This window comes from Rhinolophus hipposideros, assembly GCF_964194185.1.
Source record: "Rhinolophus hipposideros genome assembly, chromosome: 23".
Lineage (NCBI taxonomy): Eukaryota > Metazoa > Chordata > Mammalia > Chiroptera > Rhinolophidae > Rhinolophus > Rhinolophus hipposideros.
In genome coordinates this window covers 28,273,726-28,292,226 of record NC_138069.1, presented here as the reverse complement: position 1 = coordinate 28,292,226, position 18,501 = coordinate 28,273,726, and the positions used below count along the sequence as shown (strand labels likewise).

Genomic DNA, 18,501 nt, shown 5'->3' with positions numbered 1-18,501 from the left:
AAACTATTCAGTCTGTGAGCTCACTTCCCTTTTTGTAAAAACCCCTTCACTTTTAAGTTTCCATTCCAGACAATCGTCACTGAGGCTGTTTGGGTCTGAGATGTTACTTCAGTGATGGAGAGTGTGGCCATATTCATCACTTTCTGACAATTTATGCTTGAAGCCCCCAGGGTGGGAGGAGAGGGGACATCCTGTATAGACGAGAGGAAATAGAATATTGAGGTCACGTCAGTTCCACCCCCAGTAGGGAAAAGAAGCACTGCTGATAGGGCTGTGTCTTCCTAAGTGGAAGAGTTTGAAAATTCAAATCGAGATCAGAATATTAGAGCAGGGAGCTGTACCTGAATCACCTAACACAAACTCCTCATTTTATAATTTATAATGACAGAAGTGAAATCCATCAAGGTTACATGACAGGCCATTTTATGTAAGAACAAAACTAAGAATTAGGCTCAAGATTGGAGTAGAAAGAGCCCATAAATGTGAGGATAAGGAGCATGCCATTCATTGTGATATTCTGCAGGTCCTAGTCCAGTGTCTGACACACAGTAGGCGCTTCAGAAGCAGTGGTCACACAACTGACCAATTGACTGACTCTCTGAGTGAATGCATATGTTTCTAACTGGTGTTCCCTGATAATTAGCTAGAGCCACACATGGGCTGTTTAAAGAAGAGGACTATTTCATCAGCAATATCAGGCTTTCTTCACCAGCTGAGAGATGCATTTCTTGACGGAGTAACACTTCTGCCTCTGAGTATTGCTTCCTTTTTGTTGATACTGACAGGATAAATATCAGAGCCCTTACAGGATGTGTGTGGTGTAGCATGACAGAGAACTGGGGTTTCTTTTGATGTGATTGTAGACTTGGCAGCGTTAATAAGAGAATGATGAGTAGTCAGATGTTGCGGTGTGCTGGGCTGGCACTCCGGGAAGTCGTCACCATTCATGTGAGTGTGGAGTGGAGACGCGGTCAGGGAAGTACCCAGTTCCACTGGAGACTTGAACGGCACCTACCCAGAGCCGTTCTTTTGAGTTGTCTTCTGCAGAACCCATGTTGTCACATCTTTCCTTTGACTGTGTCCTGCTGTGGCTGCTGTTACTTACAAGTAAGTCTGGGCATGGGCTTTTGCAATTGGGTAATGCAAGATAAAGATGCAAGGATAATTATCATAGTGTTTGCAACTAGAGAAAGTTTGGAAGCAACTGGGTATGAACTGGGTAGTGGACAAGATAAATAAATTGTAATATACCCATGATGCAAACAGTGAAACCGACTAATGATATGAAATGTCTCTAAGTCATAATGTTAATTGAAGAAAAGCAAGGAGTAGAATAGTCAACGTGTGTGTGTGTGTGTGTGTGTGTGTGTGTGTGTGTGTGTTGGTGTGTTGCAGTGTCTGGGAATTTATAAATGCTTCTTAATGTATGGACTCTGGGACTGGGAGCTGGGAAATGGGAAAGAACACAGAGGGAGTAGACTTTTCATGCACAGTTTATACTGTATGACTCAGTACACACACAAACACACACACACTCGTATATATAGTATTTATTTATTTATTTAAAGGCAATTAATGTTAAACCTAAAAATAGCTATACATTAGCTTCTTACTCAGGCAAGGATTTTTATTTATTCACTACGTGCCTGGTGCTGAAAAAACGATAGAGCAAGAGAGTTGTGTTAGAATGACTGCCCTTCGCTGAAGAACAGACAGCTCGCCCAAATGGCTGAGCTGTTTTCCTGGCTGACAATGACCCTCTATTTCCATCCCCCCTACCCCCTGGTATTCACAGGACTGGGCCACAATTCTCTCCTAGAGCACTGGTTCTCAAAGTGAGGTTCAAGGCCACCCATGTCAGCAATTCCTGGGGACTTGTTAGAAATACAATGTTAGGCCCAGCCCCGACTGCTGAATTCAGGCATTGTAGTAGTGGAGCCCAGCCACTGGGCTTTAGCAAGGCTTCCAGTGATCCTGGTGCCCTCAAGTCTGCGAGTCACTGCCATAGCGAACCGTCCTCCCGTCGGGACAGCAGCAATGCTTTCTTCTTTATTCTACAGGGCATTACTTGCAGTTTGGTGAAGTGGCCAATCTCATTGCCTCGTTTTGCTCTCCCTTTCTCTTTATTCAGGGTCTTTGGAAGGGTCGTACGTAGTTGAGGTGGGTCAGAATGCTTATCTGCCCTGCACGTACACTCCATCCAGCTCTGAGAACCTGGTGCCGGTGTGCTGGGGCAGGGGTTCCTGTCCTCTGTCAAAGTGTCTAAGTCTGGTGCTCAGCACTAATGGAAGAGACGTGGAATACCAGAAAGCCAGCAGGTACCAGCTAAAGGGGAATATCCACAGAGGAGATGTGTCCTTGACCATACAGAACGTGACAGCAGCCGACAGTGGGACCTACTGCTGCCGCGTCGAGTTCCCAGGCCTGATGAATGACCAAAAATTAGACCTGAAGCTGGACATCAAAGAGGGTGAGTGGGCCTTTGCATGCTTCCTTTATGAATAAGATTCCCCTGCAGATCATATTAGATCTCCTGATCGGTCTCACCTCATCCCTCCCCAGTGACAACCCTGGGGATGGGCCCCTAAGACTTACGGGCCCACCAGCAATGCCCTGCCATGTTGAATTCCTCTGTCCATATTGAAACTCATGGATAGGCTCTATGAAAGGAGAGGAAAGGCCTAGGTCGGTGGTTTGAGACCCTGACTGTTCAGTAGACTAACTTGGGGAGCTTTATCACACCTACAGATGCTGGGCTCCACCCACGAGCCAGAGAAACCAGTGTCTCTGGAGGTAGAGACTGAGCACTGGGATTTTACCAGCTCGTCCTCAGGTGCTTTCGCGCCACACGCAGGCCGGATTGAGACCCACTGGATTACGTGGGTGGGGGTGCATGGACTTGTGTGTTTTCAGGTGTAGAGAGCACGGACTTTGTGGCTGACGGAGCTGTCTGTCCCTCACTGGCTGGGTGATCATGGACAAGTTATGTAAACTCCGTGACCCTCTCCTCTGTAAAACATGATAATACCCACCACATGGGCTAGTGAATGGATTTTAGGAGATGTTTTATGAAGAGCATTTCGTGCGGCCATTTGTGTGACTGTTAGGTCTCTTCTCAACAATTATGTTGTAACAATGATGACTGTAAGAAACGCAGCTCAGAAAATGTGTAACAAACATTTTAAGAGTGTGAGGTACTCTCCACAAAGGTGTCCAGTTTGGAAGTTGAACACGTGTTTCTCTTTACTTGTTGTGTTTCTCATTTTTTCTGCTGACCCTTTGATTCCCTGAATCAAGCTCTCTGCTCTCAGAGAAGCCTCGTCCTTACTTTGGTTTCTGACCTTAGCCAGGGTCACCCCTGCTTGGACTCCATGGAGAGACTTCATTCCAGCCATTCCACGACTACTCACCACCGAGGGACATGCCTCAGGTAATTATACATGGGGAGTAGGGGGAAGCCTTTAGGTGCTTCCTGAGTTCAGAAGATACTAAAAATGGGACAAAGGAGAAAGTTCAAGAGTGGAGGCATGAGTGGTTGTGTGATCGTATTTTGGGGGAGGGAGTGGTGGAGATAAACCTGTGCTGGGAAAATGAGCCCTGGGTTAAGATCTGGCTTAGTCAAAATTTAGCCCAGGGCCAATATCCTTCATTTCTCTGAGTCTCAGCTTCCAGTTCTGTTCAGATTTTTGAATTTCATGACCCATTAAAATTCCTGACCCACCCCAAAGAAATTTCAATCTACATATTTTGCCAAGTAAGGAAAGCAAAATTTCGAATATTGCCATCATTGCAAAAAAAGACAGTCTTTTAAATTAAGTACATTTAATCTAATAAAAACCTCTTTCCATTGTTCTTATTATGTTATGATTTATTCCTGGACTGGTGACGTTTTGTCTTGAATTGGCCCCAGTCCCTGTTTGGGGTTGGAGTATGTGATTTCTAGGAGCCCATCCAACTGGAATGAAGCCCAGCAACATCCTCAGAGTTTGGTCTTAGTAAGAGCAGCTAAATTCTTTAAGTTATTCAGCAAGGACTGTTCCATCCTTCTCTGGAAGAGAAGACAGGGTCAATAAAGCAGACCTCAGTTCACATTGGTCAGAAAGGTTAATCTTCAATATTTCCTCTCGGAGTCCTGGTCTCTCCTAAACTCTCTGGAGCTCAGTTTTTTTATTCAGTGAAATGAAGTTAATAGTAGGTAAATCCCATTTCCTAATCTCATAAATCCCCGAAGTCCCAGTTTATGAGATTTAAATACGAAAATGTGACCAAAGTTCTTAGCCCAGTGTCTGATCATTGTCTATACTGAATGCATGTTAGTTCCATGGCTGTTAACATTATTGGTGAGATCCAGAGGCAGGATGAGATTGTGGGCAAGTGCTTCAGTGACATGGAGAATGGGTCCTAATGTCAGCTCTCATACTTCCTTTGTGACCTCAGGAAAGTTGCTCCAAGTCTGTGAGGCTCAATTTCCTCCCCTCTCCAATGAGGGTAACTCCTGTGCCTACTTCTTGTTGTAAAGACTGAAGGTGATATTGTATGTAAAGTGCTCAGCATAGTTTCTGGCCCACAGAAAGCACTCAAAAATTAGCTTTTATGGTTATTAACTTCAGCCCTCTAAAGGTTTAATCTTTGGTGGTTCTTTAGTGATGATTAACCAACATCATTTCTGTGATTTGGGAGGAAATGAAATACGGTGGGAACAGATGATCCGCCACATTGTGGGCCAATCAAGTAATACAAGCTATTTATTGTATGCTATTATTATGTTTTTTAAAATCCTACAACGACAGGCCTAGAAGGGACTTCAGGGGTCGTTTCGTACCGTTTTCCCATCCTGTGCGCCAGTGTTCTTTATAACATCACCTCCATGTGGGCGTTCCCTCTGTGCCCACACACCTTCCTTGATGGGGGTTCACTTCCTCACGAGGCAGTGCATTTCCTTAGAGTAGTCTAGACCATAAACAGAAGTCTCCTTCCTTTTAGTTTTTACTTGTTTCTTCCTTCCCTTTATGCAATAAAAACGGGGCCCTCTCTTGCATCAGGAAACATACGCACAGTACCTACCATCTCTGAGCTTTTCAAAAGCCTGAGAAAATATTTAAACAAAGAAAAAAGAAGGCAGCATCTTCAAAAATAGGAAAATAAAATGAAAAATTCAAATGAATGATACTTAATGGTATGTCTATAATCAGTAGCATCACGTGAATTAGTTACCCTCTTGTCAACTCATATATTGTTATATACACCTTTTCTTTAATGTGGAGTGTGTGTATATTTTATATGTAAATTTTTTTTTTTAGAGTCTTTACAGGCTGTACTCCTGTAAAGTGGAGTAGAGCCTTAACTTAACAAGGGTTCCAAGGATCCTGGAAGATCCTAAATCCGCCTCAAAAACACAACAAATGCAATCTCTCTTCCACCCAAAGGAGGTAGAAATTGGTGATGAGTAAGTCCTCAGCTCTAGAAGACTTTGAATCTCACATTTGCTAATTAATAGCTGTGTGACCTTGGGCAAAGTGCCTCTCTGAGACTCAGTTTCTTCATCTGAAAAATGGGAAAATAATAGTACCTACCTATTGTGGTGAAGATGAAATAAGATTTCGCATGTAAAGTGCTAAGCACCTTGTCTGGCGCATAATACATGCTAGCTGATAACTATTAAACTTACGTACTTTTCAGACTGTCACAGCCCACCCCCCACCGCTGCCTCCACCCCAGCTAAGTCTTGGGTTCGCTAGAAAAAACGTCACAACTTTCTCTAATTCTGCCATACATCTTGCTTGATGACTATGTGAAAATAAGCCATCATGACCTAAAAGGACTCTATTTTATTAATCATTTTCACTGTCAAATGAAGTAAAAGCAAAAAAGAAGTCAGACAGTTTTACCATTTAGGCCAAGAAAAATAATTACAGGGAAATAGAAACTGGATTTACAGTAGAAAACCTTGTGTGTGGTTAAAGTTCATGTTTACTTAGGAGTTTCACCAATGTGGCTTTTATGCTTTAAATTCCTTTTGGACAATAAAAACAAAGGTAAGTGGAAGATAATCTCTTTTCTTTCTGTTTTTTTTAAAAAATATTTCTAAGCTAAGACTATGCTCATATAATATTAAAATCAGAGTTTGTTAAACCAGGGGTTCTAAAGGATTTAGATTTTTTAGGTCCCCCGCCCCCACCAGAAAGTGACCCTGACACTTAAGAAGCTTCAGAGCCTCTGACTCAGCCAGAAAAATGAGTAGGCATACTTCGTTTTCCCAAAGCGAGAACCTATTGATATTTAGGACGCAGAGTCTATGAAGTCAGGGTCCATGGCCCTCTTGTTCTCTGCTCTGTCCCCCGAGCCTGACAGAGTAGAGGTGCAGTACATGTTCCTTGAATAGATAGGCAGATGAAGAACTAAATGAGCAAAAAGGAAAGGAAGTGATCTGGCCGCTGGGCCATGCGATGCCCTTAGTAGTGACATGCTGGTGCGAAGCTGGTTGAAGGCAGCAGGTAAGAGTGTATGCTTCTATTTACTTCCCCAGGCAGGGAAGCAACCTAGGGATCCACTGATAGATGAATGGCTCCAGATGTATGTACAATGGAATATTACTCAGCCATAAAAAGACTGAAATCTTGCCATTTGTGACAGCATGGGTGGACCTAGAAGGTATTATGCTAAGTGAAATAAGTCAGACAGAAGAAGACAAATACCCTGTGGTTTCACTTATACATGGAATCTAAAAAAACGAAATAAATGAACAAACAAAGGAAAATCAGACTCATAGCAACAGAGATCAAACCTATGGTTGGGGAAGTTGGTAGGTGAAAAAGGGGAAGGGAAACATAATAATATTATGATAAGTTTCCACAGATTACTGGTGGCAGATGATTACTAGACTTATTGTGGTGATCACATTGTAAGGCATATAAATGTCGAATCAGTATATCGTACACCTGAAACTAATACAATAATTTATACCAACGATACTTAAATACACTGGTACCTCAGTTTTTTAACGTAATCTATTCTGGAAGACCTTTTGAGTTCTGAAACGTTCGAAAACTGAGGCACGGTTTTCCCACAGAAAGTAATGCAAAATGGATTAATCCATTCCAGCCCTTTAAAATCAACCCCTGAAACTGCAAATTTAGCATGAATTTTACAATCTAATGATACCACAGTTCCATAAAATTTATGGCGTTCGTAAACCAAAGTGTTCGTCAATGGAGATGTTTGAAATGAACCACTGTACAAAGAAAGGGTGTATGCTTAAAGCCATGTAGACCTAAATTGGAAGACCGTTTCTATCATTCACTAAGCTGTGTGACCTTAGTTAAGTCACTTAACTTCCTAATTCTCATCTCCTTCATCTGTGTCATGGGGCTAATTGTCCCTACTTTAGGATAGTTGTTTTGAATGTTAAATAAAGTACCTCAAGAGTTTAGCATAATATCTGCTCATGGTAAATGTAGCTATAGTAATTTTTATTTTCATTTTTAGGCAACCAAATATGCTCCCTCCCTCTTATTGAGAAAAAGCCAAGCGTTTTCCAGAAAGTTAACTGTTGTTATCTGTTGAAGTCTGAATTAGAATGCCTGCCTGAGTGTTATCAGTGTTGTTGGAATTTTGTAGACCCCATTAGGGCCCTGTGGGCACAACAAACTACATATTCAACCTAGATCTTCCTGGCAGAAATCTCCATTTCATAGAACATAAGTAGCTGGGTTCATTACCTGGGTGGAAAAATGTGGTCATCCTAAAGTTAATTTGTAAGTGTTCAGTAAATTTTGTTGGTCTCCCAATTATTGTGAAAAATAAGGAGTAGCATTAATTTCAAATAGGATTATAGGCATCTTTAAGATTTTTTTTTAATTCAGATAAACGAAAATATTTTTAACTGTTCTGTTGGGTATTCTTCCTCTTTGTGGCAGAGACACAGACGCTGGACACCATCCATGATAAAACTCTAACAGTAAGTTCCTTTTTTTGTGTGTGAGCTAACACTGTTTAACTCAGAGAAAAGAAAGTTTGACTTTAGCCTTCCCTCCTACCCACTCTTTCCTTGGGCGAAAGAATGCCTTAATCTCCCTTAGCTTCAGATTCCCTGGCTGTAACATATTGATGATGACAGTTCTAACTGCACAGACCTGTTGTAAGGATGGAATGTGGTGACACATGTAAAGTTTGTGGCACATAGTAAGTGCTGGAAAACCAAAAAGAAGAAGTATTAGCATTTTGTCCCTCTTCTCAAAGGTCACAACTGTATACCACGGTGGAGAATTCAAAGACCCTCCAACTTCCTAGAATATGTTTCTTCTTGCTTCCATTGCAACCCAATTAAGAAAGATTTTCTAGTTGTTGTTTCAATGTGTTTATTTATCTATGACAAGACACCAGTCAGGAATATTCTAAGTCAGGAATTTATATATCTGACTATAAATGAAGCAATATTGCAATTAACCACAATTTTAGAATACAAGGGAAAACCACTAGAAAGCAAATCTATAATGATGACCTAAAAAATTCTTTGAGGACTTATCCAGGGGTCCTCATTCATTTGACTTATTTTCCTACTTGTGTGTTCACAACCAAGGCAGGCTCAGCATTTTGTATTTCTCCCTCCCCTATTTGCAATCAAGGACTGCCTTTTAAGTACCTCTGTGCACCCGTGTGCTAGATTCTTAATACTTTACATACAATGCTCCTGCAATAAATGTGTATTGAATAAATGGAAGATTTAATTTCTTTGACTTCTTTATTTTAAAAGTGTTTACTATTATTTTTAAAGGGGGAACATGGACTGAAATTTTAGACACAGAGGACTTTCTATGTGACTTATCAAAAAACCAAATTAATTAGAGCAATAGCTGTAATAGCTATTATTAATTAAGCATTTATCATTTACCAGGCCCTATGTCAAGCATTTTATATGCATATATTTTTTTTACCCACCCCCAACATTTTATATCTTTTTGTCACTTAATTTTCCCAATAATTCTACAAGATGACTTGGCTCTTGGTGACAGAACTGGGATTTGAACCCAGGACTATCTGGCTGCAAAGCCCTGGCTCTTAAGTCACTGTATTTCTGTGAAAATAGGGGCTTCACTGCAAGACACCGAATTTAGACCACTCTGAAATTCCCTGGGAACGCCAGGGGATCTTGAATGAATAAGAGTCTACTCTAAAGCCCATTTTTGTTTGTGAGAGAGTGGAATCCATTTACTAAGAGCGCCTTCTGTACCACAGCACAGGTCACATTTCATTCCCTTGTTAATGCCAAAAATTAAGCTACCATATTTTGTCATGTATAATGCACTCCTGTGTATAGTGCGCACCAATATTTTTGGCCCAAACTTTCAGGGAAAAAAGTCTTTTGTTTTAATTTTTTTTCTTTTCTTTTCTTTTTTTTTGTTTTTTTTTTCTGTTTTGTTTTGTTTTAATTTTTTAATTCAAAATTTTATTTGTTAACATTTAGGTAATTGCTTTTGTATTATAAAAGAATTTTAGCATTTATTTTTTAACATATTGGGGTATAAGAAATTTTATGTAACAAATAATTACAAAACACAAGAACAGATACGAGGTACAAGAAATTTTATGTATCAGTAAGAAATTTACAATATTTACGCATCATTGAAAGCCAAGAACTCTTGGTCGTTGCAAGTTTGTCGTAAGTTCAACAAAACTGATTATCATATTCTAGGGTATTATTTTGCATATGGATATCATTATTGATTTCTAGAGTTACACTTTTAACTCATAAGCACAAGTAAAACAATTAAAAACATTTATATAGCTATGGAATTAGTACCAGCCTTGTATAATGTGCATCCTGATTTTCCCCTCACAAATTTGGGCAAAAAAGTGCTCATTATACAGGGCAAAATATGGTACTCACTTCCTTTTTTTATATTGTTTCTTTTTAAAAATTTTTTTGTTTTTTGTTGTTTTTATTTTTATTGATTTATTTATTTCTGTTAAGCTATTCACTTTCTTTGGGTGGTTTGAGGTTTGTCTAGAAGGGAACGGATCAGGGCTGGTTTCCAGGCCTCTGGATACCTGCAATGCTGTAAAACAGATGGTCCAAAGCACAAGTCATGACAATGGCTGAGCACATGACCAATGTCTGGCCGTGCGCTACAATTCTGTTTGTGTTTCCATAGCAAATATCCACGTTGGATAATGAATTACAAGACGCTGATGCGACCACCAGAATGAGCATCTACATCGGAGCAGGGATCTCTGCCGGGCTGACTCTGGTTCTTATTTTTGGTGCTTTAATTCTCAAATGTAAGGCATTTGGTGTTGCTTTTTTCTCCCTCTGATAAAAAACTGTTAATACAGGAACCAACATAAACCTAGACAGACATGTAAGTTTCTATTTATACCCAAAGCTGATTAGACTTAAACTCTTTAGTCCTTCCAAACCCTAACAATAATAATAGCTAATTTTTATTCAACGGTTACCGTGTAACAGGCAGGCTTTGCACTCAATGTTTTACATGCATTTTATCACAATCTCCATTTCATAAGGTAGGTAGGATTATCATCCCCATTTTACAGTAGAGGAGAGTAGAGCGTGGGGAGAGTAAGCCACTTTCTCACGGTTTCAGAATCAGCAAGTGGCAAGTATGGAATTGAAATTCAGGGCGGCTGATTCCAGTATCTGTTCCCTTTCATTAAGAAAATGAACCTTTTTAATTCATGAATATGTCTAGGTTTATTAGGATGCAAAAAAAAAAAAAAAGAAAATCATTTCCTTCTATGAATTTTTCTGTCTTCTTTGTTTCTAAGGCATAGGTCTTTAGAGAGGGGTATCAAGTCCTTGTAACACTGGATCATGGCCAGGATGGCAGCGTTAGTATTTTCCTCCATCATAGCACTCAATACACACATTTTTAAGTTACTTATCTTTATTTTTAAAAATATTATTAAAGGATGATTTATATGCAGTGTACTTCATATTTGAAGTGTGCTCAACTTGGTGAATTTCAGTAGATGATTACACCTGGGAAATTAAGACCACACTCAAGACCAAAATACTTCTATCAGCCCAAATGCCTCACATGCTTTTAAAATTGTAATGTATTCTCTTCTCTGTGAGGGCAGAAGACACGGCCTTACACCCTAGGGCTTACTGCATTCCAGCAGCTTTTCTTACTAGTACACAAATGTGAATTGTGTTTCGGGTGAGCAGCTGTCCCAGATTTGCCCGGGAGTGGAGGGGGTCTTCCAGTGCTAAAAGTGGAACAGTCCAGGGAAAACCGAGATAAATTGGTCACCCTCACTGTGTATCAAGAAGCTGCCAAGTGTTGTATGTGCATTTAATCCTTACAACTGCTCTACTGGAAAGGTATTGATATTATTCTGACTGACTGAGTGGATGACAAGCATGTCAAAAGGTTAAGTAACATGCCCAAAGTCACACACTTAATTGACAGATACAGGCTTTGAAACCATGGCTATCCGGCTCCTCTCTCTTATGTTATTCTGCCATTATTGCTAAATGGATTGTGTAGAAAAAGAAACCATACCACCTACACTTACCAGGGTTTGCCAAGAGGTAGCAGTGGAGTTTATGACTTGATCACATGAGTATGAAGTCTATGGGTTGATAAGGAGCAATGGTAACACTCATTAGCATTTTGAGTTCTGCCATGTCTGGATATTAGGAACCATTCTAGTATGTGTAAAGGGGTTTGAAGGGAAGGTAATGAGGAGTGGGAGAAATCTGACCTTTTGTACACACACACACATATATATATTACTCCAAAATAATGCCTACTTAGAACAGATGGGAAAGTCCTGTTTGATTTGAAATCGTTTGTCTGGCAGTTGCAAGAGAAAATCTTATAACCAAGGTGACAGGATTTTAAGTCATGACAGCAAAGCCATAAATTGGCCCTCAGTGATGCCCATATTCTAAGGACTTTCTACTGACTCTCTGAGATGAGCATTATACTTCACTGCCACTCAAATCTCCCTTGTTTCTCACTCAGCTGATGAAATACCAAAGGGCTGTTCCATCCCCTTTGCCTTAACCAAGACTTCATTCCTCCTTTTCTCCCTTTCTCTAGAATCATCTGTCTCATCCTTTCTATTTATACTATTTTCATTCACATAAAAATATTCTTTACATTCCTCTCGCTACTCCCATTTCCCTGCTCTTCTTAAGAGCCATATTTCTCAGAAGAGTTGTTCCTACTTCTCACTCTCCTGCATTCTTCAACCCACCATCTAGTTTCAACCTGAAGCACCATGGAAATACTTTTAGTCAAGCTCACCAATGACATCCATTTTGCTAAATCCAATAGACACCTCTGTCTTCATTGGAGTCACTCTTTCAGAAGTATTTAAGTAAGTTGATTTTCAGTCATTCTAGAAAGTTTTCCTTTTCTTGGCTTCTGAAACGCCTCTTTCCTACTTCCTTAACCATTCCCTTTCAGTCATTTTTGTCATTTCTTCTTCTGCCTAACTCTTAGATGTTGGGATTCCTTAGGCCTTGCCTCTTCCATCTCTCTACAGCTCTGGGTGATGACCTATATTTGTACAGCCTTAAGTGTCATCCTTAATATCTCTCTGCAGCTCTCAGAGTGTCTGTCCAATTGGAACCTCCACTTAAGTGTCTCCCACATCTAACATGTCCAGGGGAGCTCTAGAGGCCATATTACTTTTCCAGAATGCAACCTCTCCCTCCCTGGTTTTCCCCATCATAGTGTTTCACTACTATCCATCTGGTTGCTTAAGCCAAAAGCCAGAAGCCACCCGTGAATCCTCTCTTTGCTCTGCTAACACAATCAAGTTCAATTCCTGCAGTCTTTCTCCAAAACATATCTAAAATCCATTCATTATTCTGCGTCTCTCTTGGTCACCACCTTACTCTGAGATACCATCTCACTTTTTTATATCTCATTATGATCCACATTTCACAGAGCAGATTGAGTGATCTTAAAACCCACTCAGATCGCATTTCTGTCCTTTGTTATTCTCTTAGAATAAAATCCAGTCCCTTGATTATGACTTAAGAGGTCCTACAGGATCTAGCCCTAGGCTACTTCTCAGACCTTATCTTGGGTCATTCTTTTATTTCAGCCCTGTTTTCAGTTTCAGACACTCACCATGATCTTTATCGGGGGTTCTCTCTGCCTGGAATGCTCCGTCTGGCTCTTCACTTCACTGACTCATTCTCTCCTTTCAGAGCTGACCTTAAAGTTCACCTCGGCTGGGAGTTCTTTTCGGACCACCTTTTCTATTAATCCTTGGTTATTTTTGTCACATCACAATGAGAATTTATTGTTGTTATTATTATTGTTTTTTAAAATGTCATCCTCACTAGAACACAAGTTCCACAAGTGAGGGATCATAATTCACCTTTGTATCCTCGGTGCTTAGCATAACTACCAGACACATAGAAGGTATTCCATGGATTTGTTACATGTGAAAAACACACTTTTCTTTCTTTCTTTCTAGCATAGTTCATGTAATAAACCAAGACACACACTGGTAGTTTGATTTTATACAATCTAAGGGGAAATGGGTTTCCCTAAACAATCCTGGCTTCCAGTCAGCTCATTTATTTCTTATCTCATTTACTTATGAAAGCAAGTTTAATTGACTTTTCTTCCCCCTTTTACCTAGGGTATTCTCATAGCAAAGAGAAGTTACAGAATTCAAGGTAAGAGTAAGTGGTGGGGTAGGGGAAGTGGGAACCTGAGGCCCTGCTCTAACAGGGCTTTGATGTTTGCTCTTAGAAGTCCAGCTCTGGGACTTTGTGATCTAAACTTCTACTTCCTTTTTGCTTTAGACCTAGATTTGTGAATTGCAAACACACTGCTTTGTTTACTCCCTGATCCCTCTAGCTTCTTTAGTCCTAAAGTTAAAGTATAAAATTTATCTCCCCATTGACAGAAAATGCTGTTTTATTTCTATATTAATGGAATTTTTCTGACCCTTCACTTGATTAACTTTTCTCTCCATTGAGGCTCTGGTCTGGGTATTGGATTCCAGAAGTGAACAAGAAATCCAGAATCTACTCTCAGTGATTTTTATAGTCCAATCACAGGTTCTTCCCTAACCACTAATAGTATTAGACTAACTATAGGCAGTATATTTATGAAGACAAAGTGGTCTGCAGTAAGGAAGTCAAAAACGGTCAAATAAAATATTTAATTATCTGTGTTTTTAGATTATCTGTATTAGTATTCTATCTTACAGCTGAAATCTGAAATGTGATGACATTCATAGGTAACTTTGACATGTATCAATTCATTATTTGTGACATTGTTTGGTTAATGTTCATCTCTACCTCTAAAGGTAAGCTTCTTAGTAAATACAAAACTTGTTTGCCACATACTACCTGTATCCACTAGCACAACACCTGGTAATTATTAGGCACTTAATAAACATTTGGCACTTAATAAAACACTGGGCTCCTTACAACAGCCCAGTGAGATAGCTTATTATTCCCGTTTTACAGATGAGGACCCCGAGACACAAAGTTTACTAATATGTAGCCACTATGGGATCTCTGTGTTTTGTTCACTGCTGTATCTCTTGCTGCATAGAGTGACACACTAAATATTTTTTGAGTAAATGAATGAAAAAATAAAACCCAACATACCCAAGATCAGATGGCTGGTAAGTGACAGAATTGAACCTCAAATCTGATTGGATACATGATACATTCATTTTTTTCTTTCTTCTTTTTTTTTTTTTTTGTTGAAATTGTTCCAGCCCACCGAAGAATTGAAGTAATAGCACAAGAAACAATAGAACCCGTTACCTAAACACGAGATATAACATGTTGATATGTTTGCTTTATCTGTTTGTTTATTCACACAATTTCTTTCAGAACCATTTTAATTATGTCAGACATCTTGACACTTAACCTAAACACTGTACTTCCTCAGAATAAGGATATTCTATTTTCTTAGATAACACAATGCCATTTTTTATACTTAAGAAAATTAAGATTCATTGAAATTTCCTCAGTGTTCCTCCAATTATTTTCTTGTATTTTATGTTTTTCCGCCTAGTCTAGACCCAGTCTAGCATGACACACTGCCCTTGGTTGCTGTCTCTTCAGCAAAGTCTATTCTCTATTCTGTGTTGCCCAGGAAAGGTTTAACTCAACCACACCATTTTATTTCCACAGCCTCATCACTTTGGCTAACCGCCCTCCCTCAGGGTTAGCAAATATCGTAGATGGGTGGCACTCAGAGGGAAACATCTATACCATCGAGGAGAACCTATACGAAATGGAGGATCCATCTGAGTATTACTGCTCTGTCCTCAGTGGGCCGCCATCCTGACAACCTCAGGGTCACCCTGCTGTGCCATGAGACCCAACTTCATGCTTGAGCTTGCATTGTCTTCTTTGAAAAGTATCAAATGTGTCAGCTGATTGACTTTAAGTTTCTGTCGCGGCCACTGAGCACTGTTTTTCCATTTTCTGAAGACAAATAGCTCACAGAGGGGTTGAACCGTGACCGTGCATGCACTGTACTCAGGTTCCAGCATTATCTCTGCATTCCAACCAACGAGGTTACTCAACTCAGAGACTGCTAGTCGGGGCATTAGAACTCAAATGGGCTTTTGTGTAAAGTAGGAACTCTTCATATGGGGTCTCTGGAATTCCAGGAAATTCAGTCACATGACATGTCCACGAAGCTCCTGGTAATATAGGGGAAATATGTGTTGAAACGTGTGCATGTCTTTTTTGGTACAGAAAATGTAAAGGGACTACCGATTTTGAAAGAGATCTGTGAGCAAGAAAAGGTTAAGAAACTACTGGATTAGGAGTAGATGGTGTTGAAGTTTCCCTTTACATCTCAGGGTTTAAGCTTCTTAGAATGTGGACTCTGACATTAAGTGTCACTGCACAGCTGTCCTTCACTGGTTAGGAAGATGGCCCAGTAAGCTTGTCGTGTGACAGAAGCTCCTGGAGAAAAAGGAAGCACACTTGGTGTACGTTGCCAAGTTTTGCTTGTGCTCAGAAAAGGAAAAATCTGTGACCAACTTCTCTATTAATGGAGAGAACTGAACTTATGTTTTTCACAGAAGAAGAAGCAGCGCCTGGGACCCAGATTTCGTTTCCTGGTGGAAAGAAGGCAAAGGGCTCCAACAACCTGTATTCATCAGCATCAGATCCCTTGATGGAAAGACAATGGTCTGGTCCCTAAGATTCAATTCCAAGGTTGTGGAGAGTAGGTCCGCATTACTTATTTGTTGCCTCCCTAGTGCCGGGACTGCTCTCACGCATAATAGAAATTTACTGAATATCTTTGGAGTGAGAACAGTAAATAAGCAGTGTTCCCTTACAGCTGCCAAACCGTTTGGTCCCCTGTCCTCTTCCCAGGATTTCACAAGGGAGTGCCTCAGCAAACTGAGGCCCCATGGAGAGATATCGGAAAAGCTCCTTTGAGGGGAAGTCTCAGCAAACTGAGACCCGATGGAATTATATGGCTCCCTTTCCTTCAATGGATTCCTTGGAGATATGTGTGTGTGAAGACAAAGTACAAACTGGAACACAATGGGAACTTTCAGAAAGACAGCCAGCAGGCTACTAACACACAGATCTTGAGATTAACAATCTTTTACCTCTTTAGAAGTTTACCAATAAAAACTACGCGTTGGTCTGATTTGGAGTTCAGTCCCTGAAGCTGATCCCCTTGGCCCGCGTTCTATTCTAACTTTGGCTACTGTCTTTTTTTAACCCAGCGCCGCCCATCTCCCTCCCCACTATCCACCTCATGTCACGCTGGATGCCACAAAGCAGAATGGTAGCTTCTTGGAAAGCCTTTTTCGTTGCAGAGCTCAGAGCTCTGTACCCTCACTTCTTAGAGAACTCGCAAGTACCCCAGCTCCCGTATGTGCTCATCTGTAGGCCATGTGGCCTTTGCTTCTCAGCATCGTGTCCCATCCCAGGCCCTTGGAAGTCTGTTCCCCTGTCGCCTGGTTCCCCGTTTCTGCTGAGCCCTCCTCAGCGCATAAGGATTCCATCTACCATAGGGACCCGTCACTGCCTGCAAACCGCCCTCCCTAGCTGATGAGGAGAGTGCTGCAGTGCTGCACGCAGGACATGCTGGTCGGCAGATGCAGGCAGCCTGTCTGTGTGATTCTCGAAGACTTTCTGGCAGTCTGAATTATATGGCGTATTTTGTGTGAATTGTGGTGTCTCTGTTGCATCTGCACAGTTTCGGGAAGCACAGATATGCCATGTAAGGGAGATCATCTTGGAAATTCATAGGCAGTGGCTCTCAGACAGGCTGAAACGTTAATCACAAAGATTTCAAAGTTTTGAAGTTCTAGAGAGAAAGGACTTCAGAACACATTTGGTTGGACCAGATCAATGGTTCCCCTCCCATAGAGATTCTTATCCTACAAAACTCTTTAAACAAGTGTATGTGTACAAGGATTATCGTTGCAATGACGTTCTCAAGAGATTTTCCATCAGTAGGGGAATAGTTGGTTATTGTGGTATGTCAACACATTGGTGCAGTTAAAAAGAGTCAGGTGATTTTATCATTGAGCTGTTTTGCTAATTCAGCATGTATTCATTAAGTGCTTACTGTGTGCCAGGTACTCTGGTGCTGAGACCATAGAAAGAGACCAAATGGACACATCCCTGATCCCACAGAACTTCTAGTTGATCTGACTGTAGGAGGGCTCATTCCATCCATTCATTCAGTGAACATTTATTGGCACCTACTTGTGAGACACTGTTCTAGTCCCATAGGAATATAGCAGTGAAAGAAGCAGACACAACCCCTACTCTCACAGAGCATAAGTTACTTATCAAAGGAAAATGCTGTACTGCTAAGTCAAGAAAAAAAAAAAGTTCTCAAATGCTGAATTTTTTTCTTTTGCTTAAGCCTAATCCCAGAGAACATACCCAAATTGGTATGGTTACCCCGCGGGGGCAAGTGGTCAAGAGACAGACTTTCACTTTTTCCTCTTAACATGTTTCTGTAATTGTTTGATGATTTCCTTTTTTTTTTTGTAATAAAAAGATTAAATTTAAGCATTATAACTGCTTAAATTTATAAGCAGTTATAAATTCCTTTCTGCCCTCCTCATCATAGAAAGAAATGAACATTGGACAGGTAAATTCAAGGTCAAGGCCTCCAGTTATCATGCCAGCAAGCCAAGACTGAAACTCATGTTTTCAGAGTAGGATCCATTCTACATCAGTTACTTGGAATGGGGAAGATGGCAAAGGAATGGGGAAAAGCTACTACAAATGCCCTGGATGTGACAAATGATAATTAAAGAGAGTGTAATACATTGAATATGTGGTTTGTTCATAGAATTGCCTTAGGATTATTCCCAACCCCCAGAGGTTTGTCTGTGAGACCCACAGTCTGTGAAAAGAGGGGGCCACTTGACTTTTTAGACTGAAAAAGTAAGATCTTACTATGTTTTATCAGTCTATTACTTCTAGGTTTGGAATTCCAGAGCAGAGATTCCAAGCAGTTTCTTATTTTATTGCACTTTGCTTTATTGTGCCTTAAA

At 40.4% G+C, this 18,501-nt stretch overlaps 1 protein-coding gene across 3 annotated transcripts; it reads left to right on the top strand.

Moving 5' to 3' along the window:
- The first annotated feature begins 252 nt into the window (after positions 1-252).
- On the top strand, positions 253-16,678 carry LOC308491502 (hepatitis A virus cellular receptor 2-like). Of its 3 annotated transcripts, none has more exons than XM_081035231.1 (7): positions 253-1,107; positions 2,132-2,470; positions 3,347-3,430; positions 7,917-7,957; positions 10,152-10,278; positions 13,627-13,663; positions 15,143-16,678. In XM_081035231.1, the coding sequence occupies exons 1-7, from the start codon at positions 1,053-1,055 to the stop codon at positions 15,297-15,299; spliced, it is 840 nt and encodes a 279-aa protein (XP_080891357.1). In that variant the 5' UTR covers positions 253-1,052; the 3' UTR covers positions 15,300-16,678. The 3 variants fall into 3 exon arrangements, with proteins under 3 accessions (XP_080891357.1, XP_080891356.1, XP_080891358.1); XM_081035230.1 differs by having other exon boundaries at positions 16,048-16,677; XM_081035232.1 differs by having other exon boundaries at positions 864-1,107; positions 3,351-3,430; positions 7,925-7,957; positions 15,143-16,672.
- The last annotated feature ends 1,823 nt before the right edge of the window (positions 16,679-18,501 follow it).

What these genes read in the sequence shown, in the direction of transcription:
- LOC308491502 (XM_081035230.1), top strand. Translation starts at nt 1,053, where the DNA reads ATGTTGTCACATCTTTCCTTTGACTGTGTCCTGCTGTGGCTGCTGTTA. An exon ending in GAAGCTGGACATCAAAGAGG is followed by an intron (nt 2,471 to 3,346) that starts GTGAGTGGGCCT and finishes TTCTGACCTTAG; the next exon opens with CCAGGGTCACCCCTGCTTGG. An exon ending in GAGAAGTTACAGAATTCAAG is followed by an intron (nt 13,664 to 16,047) that starts GTAAGAGTAAGT and finishes TGTTTTTCACAG; the next exon opens with AAGAAGAAGCAGCGCCTGGG.